General features: G+C 35.9%; 1 protein-coding gene across 1 annotated transcript; it reads right to left on the bottom strand.

The window, feature by feature from the left end:
* Positions 1-3,644: 3,644 nt before the first annotated feature.
* On the bottom strand, positions 3,645-11,539 carry WDR83 (WD repeat domain 83). The gene is made up of 10 exons (XM_032211057.1): positions 11,307-11,539; positions 9,572-9,826; positions 9,115-9,235; positions 8,441-8,546; positions 6,859-6,907; positions 6,649-6,775; positions 6,212-6,279; positions 5,661-5,769; positions 5,023-5,137; positions 3,645-4,293 (listed from the first exon to the last, which is right to left on the bottom strand). The coding sequence occupies exons 2-10, from the start codon at positions 9,672-9,674 to the stop codon at positions 4,141-4,143; spliced, it is 951 nt and encodes a 316-aa protein (XP_032066948.1). The 5' UTR covers positions 9,675-9,826; positions 11,307-11,539; the 3' UTR covers positions 3,645-4,140.
* Positions 11,540-11,542: the final 3 nt, after the last annotated feature.

Below are 11,542 nucleotides of genomic sequence, written 5' to 3'. Positions count from 1 at the left end.
AATACAAGATAGAGACCTCAGTTAATATGGAAATACAAATGATAAACCAAGATAATGTTCTGAATAACAACTTCTTGATGAATTAACAAAAGAGGCTTGTTAAAGCCTTGAAGGAACTTTAGAGATGGAAAAAAGAAAAAAGAAAGGAAGATCAAAATCTAAAACAGCATTTCAATGAATCAAAATCGACCATTGTTAGAATTTAAAATCAATTTGTTTTACTATGGTTAAATCAAAATAATTTGATAAATGGACTGAAAAAGTTAATAATTTCTGGATTTGCAAATGGATAAGTGATGAGCTGTGGGAAGAGCGCAGTGGTGAGATTCAAAAGTTTTTACTACCAGTTCTGTGGGTGTGGCTTTGTGGGTGTGGCCTTGTGGGTGTGGCAGAGGAAGGATACTGCAAGATCCCCATTCCCTCCCCACTCTCAAAATTTCCACTACCAGTTCTCCAGAACCTGTCAGAACTGGCTGAATACCACCTCTGGAAGAGAGATATGCATGCAAGGGGGAAGAAACATTACGCTTCTACTTGTGATAAAGATTAGTCACTTCTTTAACTATTTTTTTAAAAAAATTCTCTTTTATTACTTCTTTGTATTCTTTCTCTTTTCATTTACTCTCTCCCTTCTGAATTTGGTTTGTATTTATTTTTAAAACTGCAAAAAATTACTTAAAAAAATTAATTATTCTATCAAAAAGATTTGAGAGGGAAGGGAGTCTGTGAAATATATGTTAGATCCAAAGAGAATGTTAATTATTTATTTGTGGCATTATATTGCTTCTTAGAATATAATCTTTAAAATAATATTTGCAGAAAACCTTGGCTATGTTCATAAGCATACAGAATTTCCCCAAATGATTGAAAAACTACAAAATGGGTAGATGGGTAGGATAGAACTGGAAATTTAGATTCTAGACAATAAACAACAAATATAATGTAAATTGGCAGATTCTAATAATTTCTTGAAAGGGATCTGGCTGAAAGTATATAAAATGTTTAATATGTTTGACATATTAATAATATGTAAAACATATTAAATAAATAAAGGTTGAAATAGATTTCTAATAGCTAGCCATTTTCTGCCCTATGCTAACAATATGGCTGGGCTGAGGAATTCTGGGAGTTGAAGTCCACAGGACAAAGTTGCTAAGGTTGGACGCTCCCATTCTAAACTAAAACTACCACTATTTAAATTTTTGCTTCTACTCTGTTGTCTTCATCTCTTCAATGATGTTAGATTCTTTTGAATGCTTTTAGCATGTACATATCAAAATAACTGCCTGGAAATAGCATTTACTGGGTGTAAACAGAAGATCTATCTCCCTATAATTAACTCTACTTTTTTTGCTCTTGATTACTTCATCTTTCTGGCTTTAAATGAAGAGTCAAGTTATAGGACCCGAATAAGGTGTGATTTCCTATTCTCCACAAAATCTTAGACTGATACCAGTTTCCATGTTACAGGACTCTTGGTCAAATTGACTTCAAACCGCCAATTGCTCCTCAGTGCACTTGCCATTATATTATTATTATTGTATTGTATTATTATTATATTATTGAGCCATAGTGCAACACTAGGCGGCCAAAACACCAAGATAAGTTGAATTCAAGCATTCCAGATTACACTGATTATTAGTTATAGCACTGTTCTGTGCCATTTTCTTGACTGAATGCAATGATTTAACCTGATTTCTTTGCTTAATCCGACTATTTCGAGACACCAAAACAAACCGTGTAGAAGTTTTGCCACCATGACTATGCAATGGATGGAATAATTTCAAATTAATTGAATGCCTGGTGTCCCTGCCACACCTATTACTATCTTGTGTTCCAACTAATCCTTTGTGTATCATGCACTAACTCAGCAACAGACAGTTTTGGTTTCCAAACCAGTAAAGTCAGTTTAAACAATATGGGAGAACACATGATCCCACAGGATATGATGCAATGACTAAGATGAGAAAATCTTATTTCATGCCATCCCTTTGTTCAGCTGTCTACCGGGATTCATAAGAACCAATCTGTGGCACTAACTGTAGAAATTAAGTAGAATAAGAGCAACCCAGAGATGGTTCCTTATATAACCATGAAGCTTATTTAAGCAAGTAACCTTTTTAAAAAAAAATATAGAGTTGGAAAAGATGTTCCATATAAAAAATGTCAAGAGAACAGGTTTAGAGGGCATTTAATATTTTCTACACGGTAATCTGATTTTTATGAGAGCCAGTTTGGTGTAGTGATTAAGGTATCTGTCTAGAACTCAAGAGACTATGAGTTCTAGTCCTGTCTTAGACACAAAGGCAGCTGAGTGATTAGGCTAGTTACTTTCATTCAAGCCTAGGAAAGAAGCAGTGGCAAACCTTCCCAAGAAAATGCAGGGATTTCTTCAGGCAGTCTCCAAGTCTTGGACATGATTGAACAGAAGAAAAAAAATCTTATTTATAAAAGAAGACAACCACAATTTTCTTTCTCTCCCAGAACCACAGTTGATTGCTGCATTTTGTACAGCATTTTATCAGGAGTAAAGGGTATAAATTTTATTTAGCATTAAGGTATCTAGATGTAGTAGTGTTGCAATGTTGATATAATGCATACTTTTGCACTTTGCAGGTTTTTTTCTATTGGCTTTCCTCAACTGGTGCCTTTCAGATTAGTCATGCTATCTGGGGATGGTAACGGTTGTAAAATCCAATGGATTTTAAAAGCATGAAATTAAAGAAGAGTGGATGTTTAATACTTGAAGTCTTTTTTATTACAGCAACTGCAATAACTGAAACAGAAATACTTTACTGACCTTAAGTTGCTGGACTGATTTCTTTAAAATCAGTTTTTTTCTAATTACTTTTCGAGCAGCAGAGAGTGGCATGAATATTGAACACTTCAATAAGAACACATCTATTTCTTATAATTTCATGTTTATTTATATAGAAAAGCATTTTATTTATGCAGAAAAGCAGGAAAAACCCATTCAATTTATTTTAATGCCTTAAAATACTTAGGGAAAGAGATCTGTCTTCTCAAAGGCACATTGAATATATAATAATAGAATTAAGCAGCTGAGTGGACCGCTAAAACATACTTTTAAATCCAAGTAGCCACAGGAATAGATACCCACAATAAAAAAAATATGTTTCTACTTATTTATATATAACTGGTGCAAATCTTAAAATGTAGTAATTCTGGGAGGAGAATTTTAATTTATTTAGCACCTATATAATTCTGGCTTCAGTTGTTTGAAATCAAAGGCAGTAAATATACTCCCAAGAAAATAGTAACTTGATCTGTTCATACCATTCTCTTCCATTTCCAGGGTTCAGCCTGAATTCCACACTAACACACAGCATATAACCTTTTTAATTTTGAACTCAAATCATCCAATTTAAAAAATACTATATTTCTATCAAAGGAGATTGAGCTCCCTAGAAAAGTTCAAGTTAACATTTGAACTTTCCTGGAGCCTTCTAAAAACATTTTCTTCAATATCTGTCATTAACAATCTGTAACATTAAGGATTTTTCTATTCAGATGCAAAATTAAAGACATGCATGTAGCAGATGACTAACCAAGCAGATGTGACCAACAAGGTCTGAGCATTTCTTAACCTCAGCAATCAAAATATTTTTCATGTCATTTTAAACAAGTAAAGAACTAAGAGTAAGAAACTTATATTTTCTTTTCAAGATTACTTTATTTTTTACAGTGACAATTTCAATTAATGTATCTGTCCAAGTGAAGAATCAGGACCAGTGTTTATATAGTTTAAGCATCTCAGCCATGATAACTTACAATAAAACAATGCTCACATACCATTTAAACGGTATTTACTTCTAATCCAGAAATATCCAATTTTAAAAAATAAACTGATTACTTGACTAATGTCTGTAATACATAGGCTGAATTTAAAAATACTGTCACTTAAAGCAAGGAAACATTTGAACCATGAAAGCTCAAGGGCAGCTTTCAGTCAGGCTGTCTCTACAGAAGAAGCACAGTCCAAATTATGCTCCATCCTTCCTCCTGAAAGCAAAGTACATATAACTGTACTCAGAATAAAATTGTAAGAGAAATGCACCAGAGAGATCCATCATCCTGTATCTGCAGTCTTGCTCAGTGCAGTCACAAAGGCAATGTTAGTCATGTAGGCACACCTTCCTCAGCTGTGTAAGATTCTTCTCTCCAACACTGAACAAGACCCCCTGCAGCAGTGAGTAGGCAGGTTTCAACTGGATGGAAGGACAGTGACTGGACAGCAGTATTGCACACAGGCAAGGCCAGAACAAGGGAGCCCTATGGGAGAGAAAAGGACAAAATGTAGCTACTTCATTCACAAAACCTACAGAGGACAGAGATTACCTACGGATATATTATTTGCACAACTGTTATCACCACATAGCCTGGTACAAGGAAAATCTGACTTGCAGGACTGCTTGTGACAATGTCCTCTTATTAACCAGCATGATCTTAGAGAAGAAAATTGGGCAAGGGATTAGGACAGGTAAACCACTAGCAAGGCCAGTTATTTCATAGGAATAATATTAAGAAGAAATTGTCCACATTTGATAATCTGAATTGAAAAAAATGCTACCTAACTCAAGAATAGAAATAAAGAATGTTCACCTTTTACGAATATAAGCATTTCTATGCATAAACTTGCATAGAAATGCTTGATTCATGAACTTTAAATATATAATACCTGGATCACTTGTATCAAGTGTCATTTACCTCTTAGATTAAAAAACCTTCATTGATACTGCTGTCTTTATTATATTGTAATTAGGTCCATTTAAACTACTAAGTAAGACCAAATGAAACAAACCAATAAAAACAATTATTTCAGTTCCCAATTTACATCTCTGTTTTCTACTGATCATTAGTGGGTGCTGAGGAAAAAGGGTGTGGCTTTCCAACACCCGTCCAACCAAGTAGAATTTTGGTTACACCGGTGATTGGCTAACTATAAAGTCAAATGATTACCTCAAAGAAAAGCCCTTGATTTTCCCAGCTAATCCTATTTACCTCAACTAGATCCCAGAAATAGACTTTTCCATCTTCTGAGCAGCTCCCAATATGTGTGTCTCTTTCACTTAGACAGCAATCCATCTTGTATGTTACATTCTTGTGGCCGGTGTAGCTGGAGATACAATTGGGAGAAAAAGGAGATTATTCCTGACCATCTTGGAAGATGTTTCTCCATCAAGCCTCCTGAAGCTGCTACCAATTCTTGGGTGAATAGGAAGTTAATTAAAAAAGGACACCATTACAAAATTTGACACAAACTTATTCATAGCCACAGAAGATCTTTACTATATACATTAAAGTCTATTACATAAATACATTTTTCCTTAACTCAATAATTAGGGAAAATGTCTAAATGTGTATAAAATATTTACCGTATGTGTATTTAAAGAATTGGATCTTGGTCTTCAGCATGTGCTCATACTTCTGTACTGGGAATAGAGTCAACCTTAGTCTAAGTGCTAAAGCAGGGGTGTCAAACTCGCATCATGGCAGTGTCATGTGATATATTGTGACTTTCCCCCTCTTCGCTAAACTGGGCATGGGGCGGGGCCAGAGCATGTCGCATCTGGCCTGTGAGTTTGACAGCCCTGTGCTAAAGGAAGCGTTACAGTTAACAATGAAAAGTGTTTGCTTACTCTCCTAGTAGCTCGCCTGTATCCTTGTCCAGCAACCGCAGTGTAGAATCCAAGCTAGCAGCTAGTGTGCATTGCCCATCCTTGCTGAAACATACACAGGTAATGGGACCTATAATGAAAACATAGCAATGTTGGATGTTATTGCTTCATGCAGTGGATACAAGGGTCTATGTGCATGAAGAAGAAAGAACCTGTTCAAAAAGAAATAAGAAGGTATAGTGGCTTGCAGGTATTACGCCAAGTACTGCTAAGAATATATGGATATACTGTATCATGGAGAAAATCAATGAGTCAACAGTGACAATGATTATATGAATTGATAGTGCATAATCATTAAATGTGGATGCAAGCCTGAAGATACAATTGATGTCCTTGCAGACACTTTTCAGTTTGAAGCTGATAGGAGTCTACCAAACAGAAAATGAAAAAAAAACTAGTTATTTATCCAGCACAAGACAACTAAAGGTACCATATCCCACAACAAAGTGACATCTTCAAAAATATAGTTCTCCCTTCAGCAGTTTATTGGATATTCCATATACAAAACTTACTTCCAATGTAGTCTGCGCAGAGTTCTCCAGCACGGAGGTCATAACGTCGGACACGTCCATCCACAGAACTGGAAAACAACAGAGAAAATACTTAGATCCTGAAGTTGAAAACTATGCACTTCAAAAATATCTGTTCTCAAACCAAAACATATATGTCCTTGTACCCTATGACTTGTTATAAGTGAGTTTGGATTATGGAATTAGGAAAATTTCCAGTACAGTTGTACACATGTTCGTTCATCTTCTCACATTTTAGCAAAAATTGATACATGGTTTTACATTCTGTTCCAAAAGGGGGAAACATTATTTGTTTTAAATGAAAACAGACATGGAAAAGTTGATAATACTTAACATCTTCTCTAAAATAATCTATTCTGGATTTAGCAAAGCACCAAATTTGCCTTTTCCAGTTCAAACTTCATCCTATCCTCCTTTACCCTGTAAGAATTTCATAGTCTGAGACTTTCAGACTGGAGATGCCATCTTTGGCTTCATCCAAGATTTGGACTGGATCTGGTCTGCGAGAACGACAGTCCCAACAACGGACACTGGAGTCAATGGAACCTGCAGGAAAGTAAAGATCCATGCTAAATAAAGGCTAGGATGAACAATCTAAAAGCAACATAGAAGGCAAGCAAATTTTTTACCTGAAAGAATTACAGTGCCCTCCTCATTGAACTGGACACAATTCACCTTCTGTTCAGTTGAAAAAAAGGGAATATAAAAAGATTAGAACTTGCTATTGTTCTCAACTTATATTTAACTTCCCATTTTTGGGAGCTGAGCTTGAGGAGTGTGTACAAGTCTGCATTATTTTCCCATTCCCTTGCCCTTCAATACTTGAACTGTTGCAAACTTTATTAGTAGCTGGAATTCCGTACATTTATCTCCTTTATTATTTCATCAATAGCTGTGCAAAGTATTTGAAGGTAAAATGTATTAGCATGAGTGAAACATTCTTTCTCAAACTGCTGAGGCAACCATATCCACTAGGAAACTCACCATGACTGCTTAAGCATATTTTCTTGGTTGTCACTGCTATTTTGTTTTGCCAACAGACCCAGTAGAATTTTGTCTGTTGTGCTCGGAAACAATTTCAAGGAGAGATGCCTTATTCACATCTATGTTCTCTGCAACACATCCTTCAAATGTTTGTACAGCCATACTTCTATCCCTCACCACAGCTAGTCAAACTTAGTAGTTTCATAACTACTAGGCATTATACCTTTCCTTAAATACTCTCATCAGTACCACGGTACAATTTTTTATCACTCCTACTTATTGCCACCCACTATAATCCTCAGCCAGAGACCTTAGTATCAGGTGTGCATAGGTATATTTATTGGGTTTACATTTTTCCAATAAGATGCAAACACAAGCATACTGAGCAAAAATTAAAATATTCCATTTAACTACGCTCATGAAAAGAACAATAAGCTGTCATAATAATTTTCCCAACTCAGAATACTACAACAGGCTAAATACTTGTGGAGGCACATGATAAAAACAACATCTGTGCGCCTCATAGCAAATGTGCTACTGAACTCACAATTCCTTACTTAAAACCTCAACTTCCCCTCAAAAAATGTAAGATCACTGAATCTACTTGTGAAAAAATTTCATGTTGACACTGCCTCCTATAGACCATGCTGAGGCTTGTACTTTACAGTATTGGCTCACTGTATGGCAGCCCATATAAGTACAAACAGTTACATAACTGCTGAACAAGCAAACAATGGCATTTTAGAAAGGTTCCTCTTTTTTGTAAAGTTTCTTGGAAGAAGAATGTTGAAATGCGGAAGCTATTGGGGCAGATATATTCTAAGAAAATTCACTATGAGACACAGAGTCTTCCTCTTCCATTTCTTATGTACAAAACCAATAATTCCTTATTTAGCAAATCAACTAGTGTCTTGCATTTTTTTTATCTGAGAATTACAATTCCATTTCTATAATTTTGTTTTCCTTATCCCTGTCTTCAGTAACATTTGACTTATTCCAGCCAATTCTGAGTTCCACCCAGCTTTTTATCTCCATTTACAAACATTTTATATTATATTTCACATGGGCTTCTGCCAACCAGGAAAAAAAAATCAGGGATTCCAAGGCTCTCAGAAGCAGAACACATAATTGTTATCCTCTAAGGTAGAAACTCAGAAGAATTCATATTTCAAAAAGACATAAATCTTCTCATTTTCCAAGCATCTCAAAAGACAAAATACATCTTACCCCTGCATGGCCACGGAATTTGCGAATTACTTGGCCTGTGGCAACATCCCACAGTACGACTGTTTTGTCTGCTCCACATGAACAAAGTTGGCTGTTATCAAATGACCTAAGGAAAACACAGATAAAGAGGGCAATAGAAAAAGCAAGAGAAATAATTTTCCTTAGTATCTAAATAAAGAGTATTTTTTTCTTTTTAAAAGCTGTATATGCACATTTTCCATTGTAATGTGTAAGTGTAGAATATATACTGAGCTTCTCAGTTTTTTTAAACGTAAGAGTCATTTTAACAGCAAAAAAAGGTTTAAATGAATGGACAAGATTTAAAATATGAACATGAGTAGAATTTCCTGGACATTTACTATATCATTTTTTTCCTTACTCAAACTTTATAGAAACACACTTTTACGTAAGAGTAATATTTACATTTTTAGTGTTATAGTAATTTTTTCAGACAGTTTTGTTACGTTCATTATAGTTATGTCAATATTTTCATTTATTTTTATTTCATTATATATTCATCATTACATATTTGTATTTTTCAAAATAATATTTTTGTAAAGTTCCTTCCCCATCATCTAATCCAGTTATTTTAAACTTTCTTAAAGTATTTCAGTATTTTCAAAATAGTTGGATTTTTTTTTTAATAAAGTGGATCCACTTCCCCTAGTTCCTACCCTGCAGCATCTAGGACTTCATAGCCATGGCCACAATATGTCTTGAGGAGAGTCCCTTTGTGTGGGTTCCAAAGCTTGAGTGATTTGTCACTGCCACAGGTGAGACAGTAATTTCCATCCACTGAGAAAAAGAAAAGTCTCATTTAATGTTAACTAGTTGAGTAAATTCAGGGAATCCCTGGAAGACAGTCAGTTTCATTTCGCTTAGAATGATGCAAATTCCACTATTCATTTTGCAATTTCAAACTTTTTGACCCAACAAGCAAGACACACCTCTCACTAGCTATCTTTTCATAATCCTTACAACTGTTTCCTTGATCCACTCACAAGTTACTAAAAGCTTACAGTTATACACTATTAATTCTACATAAATATGCTTCTGAGTTTTCTCTAGTTCTAATAACTGAAAACTGGTATTCTATTCTATTCTATTTTATGCAATCAGAAATACACTCACCATTGAATCTCACTGCTCTTATAGCTCCTTGTTTACATTCTAATGTACCAAGCAATTTTTGGGGAAGCTCGGGTTTCTTGGGTTTGGGTTCTGGAAAGGCCATCACATAGATGTAGCTTGATTGCTAAATTAAATCCACATGTATAATACTGAACCTCCACAGCAAAATCTCTAGAATCAGGAATATCCCAAGGCAGACTGATGCATTAGGCCTATGTTGCTTCTGGGTACTTGTTGCCTCCCGAATTGCATTACCTTATTGCAAAATAGAAGACACACAGAAAACATTTGTCAGTTGCAATCTCTTTGAGCAATCAATTTTGTTTCAAAAATAACATATCAAAATAGATTACTTCAGTCAATGGCTACTTACTAAACCAAGTCAAACATGTACTCTACATTTGCTCTGCTGAAGCAACATAAATATCCCCCGGTATTGAATGTAAAACATCTATTTGGGAAGCTGCTGAATAACAATATGCGAGTCTTCTTGAGGCTGTCAGCATCCTCCGATTTCACACCACTTATCTTTACAAGTCTAGCTTGCTTAAGCATACATAGGGCACTTTAAACTTTCAGAAAGGTCTGCTGAGCATGCTCTTCCTTCAAAACCTTTCAGCTTTACTTCTCTAGGCATTAAAGTAACACTTAATTGTTCTTTATGGTATCTTTCTAACATGGCAGCTGTAAAAGTAGTTCCCGACTTACAACCATAATTGAGCTCAAATTTATGTTGCTCAGTGAGACATTTGTTAAGTGAGTTTTGCCCAATTTTACAACTTTGCTTACCACAGTTCTTAAGTGAATCATTGGTTGTTAAATTAATAATCCAGTTGTTAAGTGGATCTGGATTCCCCATTGACTTTGTTTATCAGAAGGTTCAAAAGGTGTTCACATGATCTGGGGGACACTGCAACTGTCATAAACATGAACCAGTTGCCAAGCATCCAAATCTTGGTCACGTGACCATGAGGATGCTGCAATGGCCATAAATGTGAAAAATGGTCATAAGTCACTTTTTTCAGTGATATTGTAACTTAAAAAGGTAACTAAATGAACTGTTGTAAGTTGAGAATTACCTGTATTGGACTAGGGGAGGTAAGGACTGAAACCATTTTTATTAGACCAACTGAAGATTCACAAAACCACAAGTATTTTAATGCTCAAAAAGTATCAGGCAAAATGACCAAGCATTCAGGATAAGCAGGCAAGGAAAGAAACATTGGGGATGGTATTTGATTAGGGTTACAAATAACCGGACAACCACTAGTTGGCAGCAATGATCTAGCCAAATTTCCTTTTTTGTTTCCATCAAATGTCTATGGAGATTCTCAGTCATCCAGGTCATGGTTGTCCCAAAGGTGCCCCCCCCCCCTTGCCAGAGCTGAAGAAGCTTCTTGGATGAGAAGCGAAACGTCTTCAAAGAAAAACAAGAAAGTCCAGTTGAAAAAAAGCACCTTTGGGTTTCCGTCGTAGTAGACGATGCTACTAGATGGGAAAATCTCCGGGTAGTCAAATGGAGGTTTTTTTATCAGGCAGAGGATTGGGGGGGGGGGGGGGAGGTAGGCTTTACCAGGGATCCTTTCAAAGGACAAATTTTGTATATGTATAAGAAGTCATCTATTGAAAGTAAACCTCTCTCCTACCAACCCGCCTCTTCGTCTTCGAATCATGGAACTATGCATGTTGGGAAATCGTTCACATTTCTTAGTAACCTCTTGCAGATTTTACTTACGAAATAGCAAGAAGGAAGAAATGCAGGCGTCGACTCGCCCATTCACACCTCCAACCTAGTTTCATTGGTTCCACCCCCTCTCGGCATACTTTCTTCAAGCGAGAAGGGAAGGGCTACAACATTCTTCCTCCTTCTCATCCTCCTCCAGAAATTTCAGTTTCAAGGCCTTTCCAGTGTCAACATAAGCGTGGACTCATAGGCCGGAACAAAATCGCCTAAACTCGGGGGTGTTACAC

Source organism: Thamnophis elegans, chromosome 2 (assembly GCF_009769535.1).
Source record: "Thamnophis elegans isolate rThaEle1 chromosome 2, rThaEle1.pri, whole genome shotgun sequence".
In the NCBI taxonomy this organism is placed as follows: Eukaryota; Metazoa; Chordata; class Lepidosauria; order Squamata; family Colubridae; genus Thamnophis; species Thamnophis elegans.
The sequence above is the reverse complement of the archived record's forward strand: the minus strand, read 5'-3'. Positions and strand labels throughout refer to the sequence as shown.

What these genes read in the sequence shown, in the direction of transcription:
- WDR83 (XM_032211057.1), bottom strand. Translation starts at nt 9,674, where the DNA reads ATGGCCTTTCCAGAACCCAAACCCAAGAAACCCGAGCTTCCCCAAAAA. An exon ending in GAAGTCCTAGATGCTGCAGG is followed by an intron (nt 8,547 to 9,114) that starts GTAGGAACTAGG and finishes TGTTTTCCTTAG; the next exon opens with GTCATTTGATAACAGCCAAC. An exon ending in ATTTCTGGGATCTAGTTGAG is followed by an intron (nt 4,294 to 5,022) that starts GTAAATAGGATT and finishes TCTCTCCCATAG; the next exon opens with GGCTCCCTTGTTCTGGCCTT.